Source organism: Ictalurus furcatus, chromosome 2 (assembly GCF_023375685.1).
Source record: "Ictalurus furcatus strain D&B chromosome 2, Billie_1.0, whole genome shotgun sequence".
NCBI classification, from domain to species: domain Eukaryota; kingdom Metazoa; phylum Chordata; class Actinopteri; order Siluriformes; family Ictaluridae; genus Ictalurus; species Ictalurus furcatus.
In genome coordinates, this window is record NC_071256.1 from 20629983 (window position 1) to 20650965 (window position 20983).

General features: G+C 40.9%; 1 protein-coding gene across 1 annotated transcript in view; it reads right to left on the reverse strand.

The window, feature by feature from the left end:
• Window positions 1-14816: 14816 nt before the first annotated feature.
• Window positions 14817-20983, reverse strand: part of LOC128624873 (protein phosphatase 1 regulatory subunit 29) — a 47988-nt gene continuing 41821 nt past the window's right edge. The window contains exon 2 of the mRNA XM_053652701.1: window positions 14817-20659. Coding sequence (XP_053508676.1) covers window positions 17719-20526 — 2808 coding nt within the window. The 5' untranslated portion in view covers window positions 20527-20659 and the 3' untranslated portion in view covers window positions 14817-17718. The remainder of the gene's footprint in view (window positions 20660-20983) is intronic.

The following is a 20983-nucleotide window of genomic DNA, read 5'->3' on the forward strand; positions in this document are numbered from 1 at the left end:
TTTACTCTGCCTGTGTTAGTTAGTTAGTTAGTTAGTTAGTTAGTTAGTTAGTTAGTTAGTTAGTTAGTTAGTTAGTTAGTTAGTTAGTTAGTTAGTTAGTTAGTTAGTTAGTTAGTTAGTTAGTTAGTTAGTTAGTTTAGATTATCTGAACTTGCATCCACCATGAGGATTCATTACTGGCAGTAGTGCAGGTTTATATTAATTCGCTTGTTCTAACATGTTATTGTTTCTATAGTAACAGCTCAATCACAGGGACTTGTACAGTGGATGCTCCACATAAACTGCGTTTTAAAAATGTTTAATTTTTGATGTGTAAGGAGATGTTTATGTAACATTTATGGAAAGAGTCTCCAGTATCAGCGCTTTGTAACAGTCAGAGGACACACAGAGGCACACCTGTTCAGTGTTCCCATGATTAGTTACCCTATATAAGTTCTGTGTATTTCCTCCCTAGCCCCAGAGCATCATTGTTATGTTTGTAGCTTGCATTCAGCCTAGCCTGGCCTAGCCAAGGTTCAGTCTTATCTTCATTAGAGAGAATAAAGAGAGACTGGTGAGGGAACAACTGTTTATAGCTGTTATAACAAGTGAGAACAGGAACTAACTTTTTAATGTAAAGATAAAAGGTTTATTGTTCTTTGATGAATAAAAAATGTAATCAATGGTAAATAAGAGGAATAAAACACTTTGGGATGTGCTCTTGGAGGAAATTAATCAGTGGTTCAGTGTAACACCATGTCCATGTTGGTGTTTCCACGTTCTGTTTCTTACTGTGTTTGTTCTACACTCTTGTTTTATACTCTACACTGAGAGCTTGAGTTTCTGATAATTCACCTTTCCTCTCGTCAGTGTGGACACAAACCATGTCATACTTCCCTATCATGAATAATTAAATGCAGTGGCTTGTTCTAGATGTCCTACAGAACAAACAGACACAACCCTGGTAGTAAAATGGGTTCACTTTATTAAGTGACACATAGCTTTGGACTTGTTCTTCAGAGTCATTCTGAAAGATTTATATGCTGATGCTGTAGAACACGGAGAACCACTGAACTGTTTTCAGAGGAAAGCGAGAGAGAGAGGATCAGGGCAGGAAAAGTCACCATCATGCTGTAGAGTCAGTAATGAGGTGAATATGAAGTACTGCTCATAAAGATGGATGTGAGAGAGAGAGAGAGAGAGAGAGAATATGGGTTCTCCATTAGACGTATACGCCACTAAACCAGCACATGAATGTGTAAAAGCCACGGGCGGTGAAAGAGAGAAATGAGGGAAGGAACGAGTCTTAAATGAGCTCTAATCTCTTTATAAGTGAGAGAATATATCCGAGTCGCTGTAAAGCTGCGTGTGAGACGAGGCGCTGTATTGAGGAAATTACATGTTGTCACAGTGGTGTTTAACACAGCAGGTTCTCATAATGAGGAACAGTCACACTGGCTTTACTGCACACTAACCACACTTTACTAACCACAAAAACACGTTCTGTAGAAACTTCACTACAACAACAAGAAAAAAATGCTTGTTTAAAGAAAAATGCAGTGTGCAGGCCTTTATTACTGACATTAGCAGATGAGGTGAGGTGAGGGAACAGGTCATGCGACCAGGTGACACACTATAAAGCGGAATTCAAATTCTGAAAAATAACATCCCAGCTGACAAACAAAGGTCCCCAGGATGTCCCGCGGACGTTCAAGGGGACGTTCACAGGACGTCCAGTGGCCATTCGGGACGCTTAGGGGACTTTCGCTGCAATGAGCACATTCAGTAGTGTTATGATTTGATATCCTCTGACGTCCTCGGAATATCCGCCAGCGAACGTTATAAACTGGACCAAATGAGGACCCATTATATTACCCTTATTTCTCCACATTTAACCGCTCCCAAACGTCTATCAAACATGTCTCTTTCTTTCTTTGACTAAGAGCTGCTGTGGTGAGAAACAGGACCAACCGTTTATCGTGTTTTTCCTGCTTCTGTTTGAACGCTGCTTGGCACTGAAATGTCAGCCATGTGAATGCAGAATAATCGTTTATCACTGTAGCTGTTCTGAGTGGAGTTTAGTGTTCTGTCACCTGCAGACGGAGTGATGCGTGCATCTGTTAGCTGGATAAACTTTCAGGACTTTATCACAGCGAGCTTATCCGAGTAAATTCTAGCAGAATATTTGTGATCTTCACAGCATTGTCTCAGCTTCACACAGACGAGACGTGTGTGTGTGTGTGTGTGTGCGTGCGCGCGTGTGAGTGAAACTGTGTTCCTGTGAAAGGAGACGGATCTCAGCCATTTGTAGTGTAGTCCTGTGTTTTAGCCTCGTTCTGTCAGTATTCATGTCCCGAGTGGCTCGTTTCTGGAAGGATTTTACAGCTCTTACGGAGACCTGTTTGTTTTCGACACGTCATGTTCCGTTTCAACCGTTTTCATGTGCTTTTATTTTTGTTTATTTTCACATGAAATGTTTATTCGTACATGACCGATTAAACAAATGACTCATTTTCACTTACACAAGGTTCATTCATATTTCGCATGTAGGACCTGTGTTTTTATTTATCATTACGTCAGACGTGTTTACTTGAGTTCACACGTGCAGTTTCAGGGCATCGCATACTGATGTGATCACATATTACTCACCTGATCACGTGTGTGATTTTTGCGTTAGAGAGAGAAAACCTTGTTCATAGCTAATTACAGCAGCTAGCTAACTGCGGCTAATATGGTTCTCTTACAGCGTTTATGTGATGGAATTATTCCAGGGTGTCACGACATCTTCACTTCTGTTCTTCTCTGACGCCTGTAATAAAGCACAACAGGAGAAACACACACATCCACCTGAGCTGAGCCGAGACATCTTCACGTCACGGCCGTCTGGCAGGAGATACCGGAGCATCTGGTCTTCTCCTGACCCCCTGATGAAGACTTTTCACCCCCGAGCTCCTCAACCTGTCCTCCTCCTCAACTCGTAATTAACTTCCTCCATCGTTCCGACCTGCTCTGATTCTTTAACAGCATTTTAAATTGTCATTTCATTTTAATTGGGCTTCAGTGAGCATTCAGTGTGTGTGTGTGTGTGTGTGTGTGTGTGTGTGTGCGTGTGTACACTGCACTTTGGTTAATGACTGTTTACTCTGTTTAATGCCTCGATATTAACCCTGATGATGATGATGATGATGGTGGTGGTGGTGTGTGTTAGCTCCTACAGTTCCTCTGTGTTGTCAGTTTATTGATTCATGATCATCCACTGAAGCTCAACACCCTGAGCAGATTCCATACCATTCCATCTCACATAAAGCACAGTGTGTGATGAGAATAAATGAACGTACATGAGAATAAATGACATTTTGACTCTGATGGATATAAATATTGACAGGCAGCTGAGTAAATCTTCTGATTTTTGCATGTTTTCTCAGTTTATAAATCAGGTCCTGCTGAGAGAAATCAGTTCACATTACACACACTGCTGCACCGACAAGACCCAGCTTTCTGCATCATTTCATTTTGTTTATTCACCTCTCTAACACACACACGCTCACACACACACACAGTGTTTATTCTGCTGTTTGCACTCTGTGGTGTTGTTGCTGATGTCGCAGGTGAGCAGTCACTGTAACATTATTATTATTATTATTATTATTATTATTATTATTTCAAACTCAGAGTGGAATTTCTCATACAGCATTTTGTGTATGTGTGTGTGTGTGTGTGTGTGTTAGAGAGGTGAATAAACAAAATGAAATGATGCAGAAGTGATGTGTCACTTCACAACAGAGTGAAGACATTTTCACGCTCATGATAAAAGTACAAAACAAACACATGTCTATAACGGTGTGTACAGTGAGAGTGATGCTGCTTTACCTCTGGGCTATTTATTTATTAATTTGTTTGTTTGTTTGTTTGTTTGTTTTGGGGGCTCTGTTGATTTTTCTGGCAATTTTTTTGGTTGCAGTGAAAACCTCATCAACAGATATTTAATTACACAATAAACAGCTCAAACATGGCTGAACAGTTCATGTTGATTCAGAACACAGAGTACACACACACACACACACACACACACACACACACACACACACACACACACACACACACACACACACACGCACCTCTCTGGACTTTTGGCTCACTCGTAGTTCCCACACAAGAGTTCCGTTTCAGTGCCAGGATCATGCCGAGGCTCTCACACTCCTCACCATCACCAGAGGGTTCTCCTCACTTCCTGTTCTCCTCACTTCCTGCTCTCCTCACCTCATTTTTGTAAAGGTTCTCTACTTACAAAAAAGAAGTGACAGTACCTGGATTAGTTCCTCTTCTTGTTGAGGATGCAGGATGTAAACAGGACTTCATACGCAGGCACCGTTCTCTTTCCACCAGCAACATGATGTGACTGTAGGCTTTGCTCGGTGTGTTGTGCACATGGCAGCTCAGTGAACTCCGCAGATGAACGATCGGCCATTACAAACAAGGCATAAACAAACCGATTCATTCTACACATCACATAGACTTCACTAGTGTGCTACTGTAACTCACTATTCTCATCCTCGCTTTGTTTAACACTCACCTTTCTGTTTCTCTGTAAATATTGAACAAAATAAACAGTTCTTCATAGTGTAGTTGTGGAAATTTTCATAGCGCCACCTGCAGTAGTGGAGTCTTCGATACGAAACCACCGAGAGTGTGTGAGTGTGTACGCTCCTGAAGGTGCCTTCAATTTCACATTACTCTGTCCCTCATATAAAACCTTCTGATTATTCCCTTCAGTATTCTGCTTCACAATCTCACTCTTCCTCTCAGTGAGGTTCTGCCATTCTCAGAGTCCTGAGAACTGTCTCTCTAACTGCACACCTTCTCGGTTTGGAGGACCTCACAGTTCTATTTAAGGCCCTCATTATTTCCTCTTTATAAATGCTTTAGCAGTGTTCTGGATTTAATAAACACACGTCAGTAGTTTAATTCTTTTCAGTGGCCCTGATGAAAGGAAAAGGAAAAGAAAACGGTTAATGACACAATTACAGATAATTGCAGAAAATATTTTTCATCTGAAACTTTTAACACCTCTCTCCTAATATTTACTCAAAAATTCCAGAAATATTGAGAGAGTGGTCTGAAAATTAGAATTAATTTCACACAAAAAAAAACCCTTTCATATTTATTACTGAATTAAAATTGTTTTTCTAAATTACAGTTTTTTTTTTGTTGCATATTGTTGTTATTGTTTCAGTTCTAATTATTTTATGAGCTCATTTTATTTTATTTTTATTGCTTAGGTTTGGCTTTAGTTGTCCTTTTTAAAATTGTATTAATGACTTTTGCAGATACATCTATCTAGCAAAGTACATCTATCTATCTATCTATCTATCTATCAACACTATATGGACAAAAGTATGTGCACTCTCCTCCCCCAATTACTGAGTTCAGGTGTTTCTGCCACACCCATTACTAACAGGTGAATAAAATCCAGCACATAGCCGTGTAATCTCCACACTGGCAGTAGAATCCATACTGAAGACTTCAGTGACTTTAAACATGGCACTGCCACCAGACGGCTTCTTTACCACAAGGCAGTGTGTAAAATTTCTGCCTGCTAGATCTGCCCCGTTCACCTATAAGTGCTATTACTGTGAAATAGCACAAAAAGCATCTAGGAGCAATGACAAAGTGTTAGATCATGCAACCTCACAGAGCAGGACACAGAGTGCTGAAGAGCATGAAAGTCATCCATGCTCTGGTTCATCTCTCCCTACAGAGCTCCAAACTGCCTCTGGAAGCAACATTAGCACAAGAACTGTGCATCCGGAGCTTCATGAAATGGGTTTCATGGCCGAACAGCTGCACACAAGATCACCTACGATCATTGTGCACAATGCCGAGTGTGGGCTGGAGTGATGTAAAGCACCGACGCTGGACTCTGGAGCAGCAAAAACGTCGACTCTTGAGTCATGAGTCACGCTTCACTATCTGGCAGTCTGATGGCGGAATCTGGGTTTGGTGGACATCAGGAGAACATTATGTAACAGAACACAGGATGTGGGGGAGGAGGGATAATAGTCTGGGGCTGTTTCTCAGGGTTTAGGCTCCTCAGTTCCACTGAAGGAGAATATTAATGTTTATGTTAATGTTAATGCTACAGTGTACAAACACATTTTAAACAATCGTACGCATCCCTCTTTGTGCCAGCAGTTCCATGAAAAACCTTTCAGTTCCAGCATGACAATATCAGCTCTATGAAGACATGGTGTGTTAAGGTTGGAAAAAGGTGGAAGAACTCGAGTGCCATGACCTCAACCCCACTCAACACCTTTGGGATGAACTGGAACTGGGACCTCCTCACCCAACATCAGTGCCTGATCTCAACCTCACTAATGCTCTTGTAACCGAATGAGCAAAAATCCCCACAGCCACACCCCAAAATCTAGTGTAAAGCCTTCCCAGAAGAGTGGAGCTTATTATAACAGCAAAGGGGGAATAACACCATATTAATGCCCTGGGTTTGGAATGGGATGTCCTACAAGCTCATATGGGTGTGGTGTTCAGGTGTCCACATACTTTTGGCCATATAGTGTATCATTTTGTGTTATTTTATGATCTACATTTGTTCTTATGATAATGTGTATATGTATTTGAATGATACAAATTTCATTGCATTTATTTGTTATTTAAACTGATATTTATTAGAGATATTGGTTTAAATTCATGCAGTGATATTTATAAATAAATCTAAACCTAAACTGAAATAAACAGAATATAATAGTTTATATTTTACCTTACATTTGTATTTTGCAGGTCGTGGTTGGTGTCGCCTCTGCATGAAAGTGTTTATCTGAAATTTGTAATTGAGTAAACGTTTCCCGAAATCCAAATGACTCATGAGCGAAGTCTCTCGTGTCTTATAGAGTTGGATGAGTTTCTAATGTACACGAGGTGTTTAACAATGATTACTGTGCGATCCAAATGACTCCCCAGACCTCCATACGGCACAACAAGCACTTATTAAATAAATCTCCAGCAAATACAAACCCTGCACACAGAAAGAAATTCAGCCAAAAATTCAGATCTTCACATCAGTCTAGTCTCTTTTAATTAGAAATTTATTGCAAATATAGAAATAGATCTTTTGTACAGAAGTTGTGAGGGCAAAATGTTAGTGACAGTAAAAGATATACGGTGTGGAAGTAACATCAGAGAGTTTGGTTCTCTCATCAAACCCGTAGAGTTCTTTCTGAGAATCACTGCAATTTAAAGAAAAAACAAGGAAATAAAATGTACAGAGTCGATCTGAAAGAATAAAGCGTTAATGAGCCTCATTAGAACTGCCAGGAGTCACTTTCAGTTCCGTCAGCTTTCATGTGGAACGTTGGCTCTTGCAATAACGTCACTACGGATTCAATACAAACGACTTCATACAATTGGAATGGTTCCATGTGTTGCCATGGAAAAGCTTTGGTTCACACTTTCAGGATGAATCGCGGCACATCGTTAAAGGTATGAAAATAAAAGAAAGTTGTTATTAAGGATCTGTTCTTGGCACATTTATAGAAAAAACACAGATTTATTGTCCTGGTGTGTAAATGTCGTGTGAGTGGGATGGAGAGCTGCATGCTGAGGAACATGCGTTTCCTCTCAGATACAGGAATTATAAATGTTTTATTTAAATAACTCTCAGTCAGGTTTTATAAACTGGTCATTAAATCTTAGGGGAAATAGAACTGAAGTGTAACGACCCGTGACTGGGAACGTGAGTGTTATTATTTTACTATTATGGCCCTTAAGGTTTAATTATGTACCCTTTAATATGTTTCATGTTCTTTATGAGATGAAGGATTAGGAGTATGATTCTTGCTTAGGGTGTGAGAGGTCCTGGGTTCAAATCCCAGACGAGCCCAAATCTGCAATATAAATAAATGTTTCTAAATATAAATATGGAATATAAATTACATCATTAGTCTGAACGTTCAGGCTGAACATTCTGCATAAGGAATGTCTTGTGGAGAGTTCTGACACTGCTTATTCAATTGTTTACTGGTTTGCAAACAAAAACGTATATGTAATGTATGAAAAAAAAAATTTTGGGCAGTGGTAGCTCAGTGGTTAGCATCTTCTATTGTGTAGAAGGTCATGAGTTCAAACCCCAGCACTGCCAAGTTGCCATTGTTGGGTCCTTGGGCAAGGCTCTTAACCCTCAGCTGCTAAGATGTATAAATGCATATCACTCTGGATAAGTGCAAATACCATAAGTGTAAGGGAAAAATAGTAAAGCTTCCCAGGTTGTCATCTGGTGGTCACACAGCAATAAACACCAACAAGCTGTTGTGTTCATTTAGTGAAAGAAATGGTTCAGGTTCTGTAACAGAAGTGTCTTGTGTTTTGTCCAATTCTGTTCCCTTTATATATATATATATATATATATATATATATATATATATATATATATATATATATATATATATATATATATACACGAGTTCTGTTGATGAAAAACACACATGTTCTCGCCAATCTCATCCTGAAAAGAAACTCTTCAATAGTTTTCAGTTGCCTCGGGGACATGAAAAATACAGCAAATAATCAATGGACCTAAATACAAATCATCAGAATTATCCGCTGAAACATTTAGCATCTCTTCTCCCTTGTTCGCTTGATTGACTCAAACCAAATGATTGACTCTGCAGAACCACAGAACCCAGGACCAGAGAACCTCCTGGAGATAGAACTTTTCCATGAATTCAGCTCACAGATCTTCTCAAACGTGTTCTCAAATGTCTCAATGTGCTTGGAATACTGACACGCAGCCTGATGAGGTGTGTGTGTGTGTGTGTGTGTGTGTGTGTGTGTGTGTGTGTGTGTGTGTTTGTGTGTGTGTGTGAGGTTAGCTTCAAGGTTAATGTAGTGGACGTGCCACACACACTGATGTATTGATAAGGAGCCAAAACTGAAGGTGCTGACATTTGAAATGGATGAAAATAACTGTTAACTCTGTTAAAACGGTGTGTGTGTGTGTGTGTGTGTGTGTGTGTGTGTGTGTGTATGAAAGGAAATGCAGTGATTACAGTGAACTGATGAACATGTCGCTTTGGCACTATATGGCAGAAAAAATAAGTTATTGATCCTCAGGGAATATTTTCCAGGAGAATCTAATATCCGACACTTTACAAATAAAAGCAGTACCGTGTTCCTGCTGGACTCCAAAAGCTTTTCCACAGCATCACCTGTAGGAATTTTCCCTCAAACCTCTTTCAGTGAGGATTAATGATGAATGTAAAACAGGAGAATAGAGTTGGATTGAGTTGATCAGTACACGTCAGAGATATAAAAACAAATCTAAACCTAAACCTTCAAACTTAGATTAAGTTCCGACAAATATTTCAGTTCCTAATTGTTTTGTTTTCAACACACATCCATTCAGTATACACAATGATTTAATTCTTCTCTTTTAAAATACAGCAAGTCATGCAAATATAACTTTTTTTGTTTTGTTTGTTTTTGTTTTTTTGTTGTTGTTTGTTCACTAATCTCAAACTTGTGGAAAATAAAAGAAGTGGAGCAGCTCGTTCAAGCCGTCCACATCACTTATACAACATCGTAATAACCCTTAACCCTGGTGACCCCTGACCCCCTGACCCCAAACAAAACCACAAAAATGACACCTAGAATTCGAGCTCAGTAAAAAACACCCATTACAGAATTTTTTTTTTTTTTTACAGAATACAAAATTCACAGATCTAGCTCATTGTCTGTTATTTACTTGTTGCGTTCTTTGGAATAACAAATAAAATGTCTGAGAAAAAAAATATCAGGGAAAACACAGAGAACGTAGACAAGGTTATCGTTTGATTCCTGAGCCTGAGGTGAAGCTCAAATATATGCTCTCCTGCTCAAGAGAACTGAATCTGTGAACACGACGATGAAGAACAAACACACGGCGCGACACAAGAACACAACGTTCAGTACATTATTTACAGGTCCGCGTTCTTCTTCACGCTCTTGAGCTCCATCGTGCGCAACATCAGGAGAAATATTTTCCAGACATAAAACAAGAAAGCATTATATAAAAAAGATGGAAATACGGCCTCCTGAAAACACCGCCTCCACACACACCCACTGATGGAAGCTGGCTGGCTGTGAATGTGCCAGTGTGAGGTGTTAATCCTCCACACGAGTATGCTTCCTCAGGAATACGCTTCTACTGCAGGGACCAGGTGACATGTAGAAACTTTCCGTAACTTTCTCCTCAAAAACACTTTCCTGTACGTCACTTTCTACCTGCACCGTCCAGATATCTGGTGTTTATACATTTTCAGTCTGTTAGCGAAGTTACAAGTTATATTCTTCACACGCATGTTTATGTAAGTGTGAGAATCAGCACGAAGTGAACTGTAGTGTAGTGTAGCGTAGCATAGTAATGGGCAGTGGTAGCTCAGTGGTTAAGCTGTTGAGTGACTGATTGGAAGGTCATGAGTTCAAACCCCAGCACTACCAAGCTGCCACTGTTGGGCCCTTGAGCAAGGCCCTTAACAGTTCAGATATATAAATGTAAGTGACTCTGGATAAGGGTGTCTGCTAAATGCTACAAATGTAATGTAGTGTCCACAGGTCCTGAAAAAGTCTTAATAAGTTTGAGTTTACATGGATGTATTACTTTAAGTTTCTTAATCTGTTTTTGTTCTTTATCTTTCTTACACCACTTAATCTATTTTTAACCCTCTACTACATGAATAATTACATTTACATCCAATTTTTTATTACTTGAATTAGTTCAAGTAGTAGGGTAGTTGGTAAATTGTATGAGGTTTGTTTTGCCACCTAGTAAGCATGTAAAAGTGTTTAAACATTTTCCTTTAAGTAGTTTTGCCTAAATATCGAAATTAAACTAATCATGAGAGCGCTCCGATGATGACTTTCACCATGCTATGTGATTGCAGAAAAGGCAATGCAAATAGCACATCCTGGTCATGTGACATGGCATTTTGGATGTTATGTCAAAGTTAAAGCCCCCTTTTTCTAGTTACATAGGAAGATAGTAGTTTTGGATTATTACCCATCACAAAAATTGGAGATAAATGAATTGGTGCCATATGGCAACACTATGCAGTAAAGGGATAAACAACGTAACTGAGGAATTAAGGTTGTATTACAGGGTTGTCACAAAATTGAAATATGTATTAACTTTTTCATTTTAGTATCTTAACATAGACTATTGAACTGGTGTGTTAATAAAAGAATCTCTGTGAAACCAAACAACACTTCATTCTGTGATAAGGGTGCACAAACGAAAGGGTCTGGAGTAAGTGTGTGTGTGCGTGGGTTTGTGTGCGTGGGTTTGTGTTTTGTGTTTGTGTGTGTGAGTGTTTTGTGTATTATTACTACAAATTAGGTGTTCAATTAAATTCAAAGTGGTGTTAAAAAGTCCTAAAGGTTATTAGCTCTGACTGGAGGACATTCGGGGGTCGATGATGTTCTCAAACATCTGAGAGACATGGATCAATCGCTCAATCCGCATGTGAGGAGAAACCGAGAGTGAATGAGTCCTCGTCTATTCTTCAGGCTTTGAGAGCCGTGATAGAGTCGAGAACTCAGCTCAATATCTCTCTCAGCGCAAAGGCGATGAATGCCACGCCGTACAATAGCAGCAAGCGTGAGATCGCAGCAACTTCACTCAGCTTGTGATGGAGTTAATTGAGAAGTGGCTAATGGAGAGGGAAGTGAGGGGGATTAGTGATGGCGTGGTGTGAAGATGGGGTTAGTCGAGCTGCTTGGATGGAACTGAATTTAATTTGCGCTGCGGTCTATGGTTCGGATTCTGTGCAGTACACTGGTGGTGGTCTCTCTCTCTCTCTATCTCTCTCTCTCTCTGGAATTTTAACACCTGAGCAAGTCTGTACATGATTTTTATTCACACGTCCTCATGCCTTCAGCTCGTATCAGGTTATTTATCATCTCTCTTGCTCTCTCTTCAGTCTTTAATCTGTTTTACTTCACTCCTCCTCCTGGTGCCAAAGTGTTTTCAGTGTTCCATCCTCAGTCTTTCTAACCACCTCTCCATTCCACTTCACTTCATACTCTCTCTCTCTCTCTCTCTCTCTCTCTCTCTCTCTCTCTCTGTCTCTCTCTCAGCTTGATAAAAAAGATTTACACCTCAATTAGGCTATCAAAGCTCTTGAGTGCTGAGAGCCGGAGCCGTGTGCTGATTGGCCTGTTCATTCTCGTCTCTGTCTCAAAACGACTCCATTTATCCGTCCTGTGTTCTGTCCCGCTTTACTTTCCCACCACACCCTCCAACACACCCACACATCTGATGAGAAACTGAGAAGCTCGCTGTAAACAGATAGTCAGAGGGAAATATGGCCCTCAGCCAGAGGGACACTTTTCTTTAGTGCTTCGATGAGGAGGACAGAGAGAGAGAGAGAGTGAGAGAAAGAGAAAGGAGTTTAAACCTCTATAAAAGAATCCCAATTATCCCAGTTTCAGGAAACTCCTCAGTACTCGGCTTTTGAATTTGAACAATGAGCAAATTGACACGTTAAAGCTCCAAAGTTCAGCGTTCAGTCTTCAGTTTAGTGGCAGTGAAGTCATTAACAGTCCGTCCTGAGACACAGCCTCTAATTATCCTCATTCGTCTAAAAAATAAGGAGTTTTGTGTCACTAGTAACATCGCTTAGCTCAGGAACACATGATGAAGCAAATAACTTTGATTTTTAATGTTAACTCCAATTCATTTTAATTGAATTAAAGGTGGAATGTGAATGAAGTGTGTTTCTCAGATTCTCAGACTCTCTCCAGGGCTTTCCTCTCTCCAGGCCCATCTTCTTTTATACACTGACATGGATAAGGAGCTTATAAAGTGTTATAAACTGCTGTGGAAGATTAATCCACTCTCTGCTTTATGGAATATTACAGTGATTACTGTCACTCTGCTCATATTTTGGATCCTACAGACGATTTCCACAGAACTGACTCATCAAATACTTTAAGAACTAAAATGCAACTAAAATAACTAAAACTAATGAAATTATTAGTGTTGAGCACACACAAACACACACACACACACACACTTTAAATTGTGAGGAGCTTTCGTCAGTACAAAATTTGAACTGTCTCAAGTCTGTAATGCGTGTCTGACTTCGTGACGTGAATCTACAGGCCCTGTTTATACTAGTGTGTTTTTGTTTTAAAACGCATAACTTTTGCTACGGTTAAGCCTGTCAACTACACTACTCTGGTGTTTTCGACCCTTGAAAACTGAAACTTTGGGAAACGCCAAAGACCCCGCTTTAGTTTGAAAACTCCAGGTTCGCGTTTCCAAAATGAAGACTTTTGAAAACGAAGGCGTGGCTTTGCCCACATTCGCCCCCTGGATCATTGCGCTACCTTGATCGTACACACAACACCACAGAGACTGAAAAGCAAGGTTTGCTGGCTTTGTCATTCTTAGCAGCCATTGTGTAGTTCAATTCTGTATTTTATAATACTGCAGCTAGCGACATGCGCAAGAGGCAAGCTATGATTAGAGCAATCGGCAACAAATCTCATTTCAAGCGCCGTAAGCCCTACATGGAACGCCGGTTTGTTGTGCCTGCCGGTGACTAGCAACCAACTTCCTGTTTACACTTATATGCGCATGCCCAGTGTGCATGAATGGTCATGCGACATGCGTATTCGGTCGTGTAGTGTGGACGGAGATCGTTCCTGAAACACAGCGGAAATGCCAGTGTGGACGAGGATCGTTTTAAAAATGCACTAGTGTAAATAGGGCCTACAGTCTGGGTGAGAAAGAAATCAGCCTCAGCCTCACTTCTAGCTTACTCATGCCATTCTGTGTTTATATTACAACCTGTCAGTGGTGCTGTTGTGCTTACTTCTATTAAAATCCAAAATAATCCCATTTAAGGCATTAAGAATTAGCAAAAAATCTGATCTGGAGCCAATAAATGTTAATTATAGCTTTTTAGTCCTTTTAGCACATTGCTCCTGATAATGGACAATATTATAAATCATATTTAAGAAAAGATTACTCTCATTAGCAAGCAAACCAAATTGAGATATTTTTTTTAATCATTTGGTTCTTCAAAATCAACTCATTTCATATTTTGGTGTCATGCTACTGATTTTTATTGTGTTTTTTTTTTTTTTTTTTTTTGCCTGAGTGTTTATGTTTACTTTCACCTCCAAGCAGACTTTACACAGAATGCCGATTCTCAAGGAATTCAGCTTATTGATGCTAAAAATGTGTTAAAAATGGGATTGTGTTTCTGCATCACGTTTTTTTACTTATACTTACTTTTACAAATACACCACTTAAATATGTTGGCCTAAAACCAAAAGTTGTCAAATAACTTAAAATAAAATGTTCTTTTTAAGGTCAGTCATGGCTTGTTGCTGTAATAGTTAGTGATGTAAGTGTGTTGATTGCACATAAAGGAATTTTCATTCGTGTCTTTTAGCACATTCATCCAATAAAGTGTCAAATTTTCTGATTGCAACTTGACAAAAATAATACTGTTTCTCGAGACTCGATAACTTTGGGACAATAATATTATTCAGTTCCTCACACTTCAGTATAAAAAGCACACAAACCTCCTCATATCATCTCACCATCAAACATCATTAAACACACAGGAATGAGTGATGGTTAAATTAAATGCGTACATGCATGTTGGTGTAGAAATGTGATAAACATAAACATGAAATTCGTACCAATTTACTGACAAACATTACCACAACAGCTTGCTAACCATAAACATGCGTGTAATTATTCTGCTTTTATCCTAACTGTGAGAAATTCATTTATTCTTTAGCACAAAACCAGCTGTAATTGTGCGACTGTTTGCTTTGACCCTGACCAGCGAGTAAGGTCGGTGCTGTTTGGGGAAAATGAGCCGAGCCTCGAGCGTGTAATTATCATCTCAGTGTTACAGAGCAGAAAACAAACTGTTGACATTTGACCGGATCGAGTAATTATCCACTATGAACATTCCCAGGTAAACACTCGGACTCCTCTCAGGTCAAAACATGGCATATAATTCAGACAGAAAAGCCGGAGATGAGTGAAAACAACACGCTGCAGAAATCTATAAAACTACAGCAGACGATCGGAGAGAGGACTGCGAGGATTATTCATCTGCGTTAATGAAGAGGTCTGCAGAGAAAATGCCACTCAATGTGTTAGTCTGGCCTGGGCGTTATGTCTATCATGTTTTAATGAGAAAATGTTAAACGGCCTTGAGCAGGAGAGCACTGACAAACATCTCACAACCAAAACAAGCAATCAATATACATCTTTATGAATAATTATCTTATTATAATAAAAATCATCCTAAAACAATGTATGGGGAATTTTTTTCTGATGATCAAATTATCATCAGAGATTTTTACAGGAATTACTGTTTGCTCAGTGAAAAGGAAAAAGAGGCAAAAAATAAATGGATCTATCAGACGTTACAGTCATGTGTGAATGTGGACTGACTGTAGTTCATTTCTGTGTAGAAATAGAAATAAAGCAGTAATTAAACTGAGCAGGAAGTTTGTCACAGTAAGCCTCCGGTAACAGTTCCTCCTCCTCCTTCTCCATTCGCTCCCATGGCTGATGGACGGTGGATGGGGTTATCTTGGTTGTTTCTCCATTTTCACTGGTGTGTGTTGGGGGGGGTGTAATTCCCTCCTTAGTCTCAGATACAGGCCTCTTCATATCCATGATGTTCGCTCATCCTTCAGGTGTGAACTTTTATACGGACACGCATTTGTAAACACGTCACGTTTAGGAACAAGCAGCTCTGAATCCTAAATCCCACACCATTGACTGTTAAACTCCAGGAAGAGAGAGTGAGAGATAATTAGCTGTGTTTAGATTTCAACAACTGTACTGTATTTACACTAAAAGGACAATTCACACTGGATGAGTGCGTATCCCACAACAGATACACTTCCTTTATTGTCTATAATGATTTTCAACGTGCATGTGTTTGAAGCTTTAGCTTCAAAAAGATGCTCTCCAATCACACACTTCTACTGAACCACTGAGGAGACGTGGTTATTTTTATTATGTGTGGTCACGAATTAATCGATTTATTTCATGGCCTTGAACACTCGTGTCATGTTGAAATGCTTTAACGGAGCTGTGTTGTAATTACAGCTGCTCATTCCCCATGTTTCTTTAACACTTGTACATTTCGGTGTTAGATTTATGGATAACGCTCCTGTTTTCCCGTCTGAATTCAGTGTAAGATCTCATGCTGCAATGGTGCAACACCAAACGAATGTAAAAAATACAATACATAAAAGAATCTTTAGATAAACAGTGATGAAGTTTGAAAGTTTATGAGTTCAGAAGCTGTCTAACTGATGATGGATCCTGTTAATAACTGGAGAGTGGATACTGAGAACATAAACACCTTACGATTATTACTGATATCATCGTACGTCTCTTAAATGACCTATCCATTTAACACTGTGCAGTAATGGAAGGATTTATCTATCGATCATATCTATCATATATTTTAGTATCATTATGATTATCATTATCCAGGATGTCCAGGATGTTATATGACAAACTCTTTAAGGCTCCAATCTCTCAGGATGAAGCGTTTCAGTGGATTAAATGCTTCTCATACACTTCTGTAGTGCTGTTGATACACATACAGTACATTAATCCCTCTGTGTAACTAATCTCATTTTTTTGGCTTATTGATCCATGATGTTGTAGGTTAAACGAGCGTAGAGAATGGGAAGGACATTAATTTTTAATCAAATTAGAAGTCTTGACTGTTCACTCCCACGCACTACACCAAACAGCTTTGGTTAATTGCTGATTAATTAACCTAATCAAACTGGACTTTAATTAAATAATGGCTGAAAATAAAGGGGCTAGAGGTAGAGTTAGAGAATTAAAGTTGTCATTTATAGTTTGAAAGTATATTAGGGATTTCTTTTTTTTAAAAAAATCTAAAATTGTGTAACGTTTTGCATGTGTATTTAATACAAACCGGGACTGTTTTTCTCTCCCAGCTAGCACACCTGTCCAGCGCTTTTGTAATAGTCCTGGCCTGAATTTGACTGACATTTCTTTTATTTAAATATCATCGTGTTCATGCAGCTGGCAAAAGATCCTGACACTGCTGAAGATCTCTTGGGTGTTTGTACTGGTTTATTTTTCATATTCTGTACTCCTCCTTTCTTATCTTTCCTTTTTTTGAGATCCTATTGAAATGGAAATCTGGCAGCTCTGGAACAGAGATGAAAAAGTCTGGTTTTGGCAGCTTTATAGAAAATCAGCGCAGTCTCTGAACACACACATGGTTAATTCAGAAATGAATGCAGTGGCAGTGAATCACATGCACAGGGTTTCTGAGGCTGAATGAGAACTCAGGATACAGAGGTCTCGCCATCGGTATAAACAATAGATTCACTCATGAATGCAGGGCAAACACAATTATTTTATAACAAATTATATGCCCTATGGAACAACTTCAACAAACACGAGTTGGCCTCAACTTACGAGTCTAAAATTAGATTTAAATTAATGCTACTACAGACGTGGGCTGTATTGTGAATCTCACTCTCTCCCTCTCTCTGGTTCTCTGATGACTCATCCTGTAAAACTTGTCCTCAGACTCTGACATACTCAACCTTGCTTTGTACACACTAGCCATCCTTCTGGCTACATCGCCGCAGAGGATCTTGAAACGATTAAGGTACTGTAGAAGCCGGTGCTTTAGATCCCCACTGCTTCAAAGCTCACAGCTTTTGCTGTGCTGACACACCCTTCCAGTAGTCCAGGATGTCATGTAGGTCCTCTCCCTTTGCGAACTGGACCTTCTTGCGTAGTGCATTTCCAGCTGTTATGTAACAGGACTCCTCACGTGGACCCTTTCGATACGGACGGAAGCGCTCCCAGATTCTCAGTGTGCTCTCGGTGGAGTACTCCGGACTGGACGAGTACCCCGAGTAGTTGTGTTGCTGGGGTGAGAGCTGAGAATAAGAAGCAGCGTCTCTCTTGGCACGTGATAGGGGTTTGAGGAAAGAGGCTCTTTGTGCAGGGGAGTCATGGGAGCCCTCATAGTAGAGGGCAGGGACCGAGTGACGATGCTCTGCACAGTGGAAGTCTGGATGTACCTCCAGGTGCTGCTGAAGGCTCACGCCATCCATAGTGACGCCATCCATGTTACAGCTTACACCACCACCACCAACCAAGGGAAGCCTATCCAGAGGTTCCCCACACCGGGCTGGGCTACCCTTCTCAGGATACTGACAGGGATCAGGACTGCGTGGTTCTGGAACATCCAGGCTATACACCCTAGCTTTTCCACCAGCAGGACCACAATGTTTCTTAGAAGAGCTGACGATCACAGCTGCATCGGCACTCATCTGTCTTTGAATAGGTCTCACTGCCGTGGCTGGTGGTGGAGGGCGATATGGAGGTGACATGAAGCCTCCTCCTGTAATCCCTGGCCTTTCAGAAAGAGGAGCTGTTAGAGGCAGAGGAGGTGGAGGAGGTATTTTGGGGGAGGGCAGGACCTGACAGGCCTCACTGATACTAGGTGAGAGTGGAATTAGCCCCCTCGTTATGGAAGAGGTACAACTAGGTGGTGGTGAAGTGGGATTTCCACTTGATGTGGCAGCAGAGGACACTGCAGCTGCTACAGAGTCGAGTTTAAGTGCATCAATGCAGTTATTAATGATCTGGTTAACTTTATCAACTTCCATTGCAATAGTAGAGATCTCTGATGCTGACCCTCGACCATCATCATCATCTGAGTCATCTCCCAGGTCACTTCCATCTTCCTCCATTAGGTCTTCTGCTCTAACAGCCTGCCTTACTCCATCTCGCCCTCTCTCATCTCCGGCTCCTGAAGTCCTAACATCCATGTAGTTGCCTTTGTTTGCCATGGCCTCAGAGAAGGCCGTGGCCAGCTTCTCTACTTGAGGAATAGTGGAGAGACGTGAGGAACTGGTATTACCAGGGCCATGACCAAGCATGCCTGAGCTTGAGGAGGACATGGGAAGCTTGCCATGGTGATGCTGGTGGTGGGCCTGCTCATGGAGCTTATGCACTGCTGTTGGATCATTAGCAGCTGCAGCTGCAACCTCAGATCCATACCGCATCTCTAGGATGGTCTTTTTCACACAAATTGATTTCTCTTTTTCTTCTTGCCTTCGACGCCTCCTCAAACAGTAATACACCAGACCTAGAATAATCAGCATCCCAAACAAGCAGCCCACAATGGTCATAATGTAATGTGTGGTAGTGGACGGGGTGGGCAACAAGTCATCTGTAGTGGGAGTCCGAGTGGAAAAGTGAAGACATGTGTGGTTAAAACGCTGGGAGTTGCGTATGGAGGCCACACAAAAAGTATAGTTGGTGTTTGGTATGAGCTTGTTCAGCGTAATCAACTCCTTCTTGTTTTTCAGGTTCATCACATCAGAAACAAAGCTCTGATTGTACTGTACTAAGATATACATCTTGCTGTAGGGCCGTGGTATCTGCACGAGCAAGGACGCTGAAGAAAGAGACACATGCTGAAGTGCGATACTAGGGCTAAATGTGTTCTCAGAGGAGGATGAGGTTGTGGGCTGATGGTACGGTCCAATACGATCAAACATATCGGGCCCCATGCCTGAGGAATCCAAATCTGGTGGCAACGAAGTCATCCCTGGAATAAAAACTCCATCTCTGCACATGGAGGCAAGGATGTTGAGAGCACTTCGACCAGGTCCTCCAACGGGACTTAGCAATGGGTAGCCAAAAAGCTCCCGTGGAGTCTCGCACTGTAGTCGATCGTAGGTGTGTGTGACATTGTTGAAAGCCTCCAGCCAAACGAGGAAAGTGTAGAGATCACAGCCACAGTGAAAAGGGTTCCCTGCCAACTCACACACCATCAGCTTTCCCAACACTCTGAACGTGGACGAGTCTAATCGAGCCAGCTTGTTAGAAGACAGGTCCAGACTGCTGAGGCTGGGGCATTCCCAGAAGGCATTTGTGGCAATGACCTCAATGAGATTGTGCTGCAGGAAGAGGCACTGTATGCGTCCCAGGCCTCGCAGCATGCCCTCCGTCAGATTGGTCAGTTTGTTGTAGCCCAGCTGCAGCACCTGGAGGTTAGCCTGGCCAGCGAAGGCACCATCCTCAATGTAGGAGATCTCGTTCTTGGTCAGGTTGAGGTCTGTCAGGTTTGTGAAGCGGCTCAGTGAGGAGAAGAATACAGCCTTGAGCTTATTCTCATTGAGCCGTAAATCATGCACGGTGTTGTTGATGTGCTGCGGGATTGTCTCATATGGCGGCTGGTTCTGACTGCAGATGGCCAACCATACGTAGCCCTTATCCCCTTCGATGAGCCAGCAATCACCACAGACGAGGTCTGGTGCTGAAAATAGCAGGAGAAGAGAAGGAAAGAGCAGGAGAGCAATACTGGGAGAGGACGGGGCGTATGTCTTCATCTTCATGGTGAGGAGAGATTTGTGGAAAAAAGAAGTGGAGAGTCTTTGGACCGAAAAGCAGGCAGGAAGAAGTAGGCACTCGTTCTGTACAGTCACTGCCGTTGGCATACCATGGGCTCTAACACGTTCGCCATATTATCTGATTTGCAGTAGGATTGCAGTACTGACTCTCATTAGGCTGCCACATTGTATCCTCATGGGATATTCAGAACCTGGCTTGGAAAGTGCTTCACAAAAGAACCTGTAGAGAGAAAAGAAAAGAACAAGGGTGTAAATAATAAAAAAAAGTAGAAAGGCAGTATTCATCATACTCGAGTCCAGACAACAACTTGAATTTTTAAAATATCACAGCTGCTTATTTATTTATAAAAATGAAAATTGCATTGTGCTCGCTGTAGAATGGCACCGTAATGCATCTCATAAATATGGAGTAGCACTTTACTACATAATGCTAGTCACTTCACTCATACCTGCTCCCTACTGATCACTCTGTTAGCTCATAGTAGTACTTTATCATTCTGAATGTGATTAACGTTCATTGATAACACCAGCATTGAGGACTTGT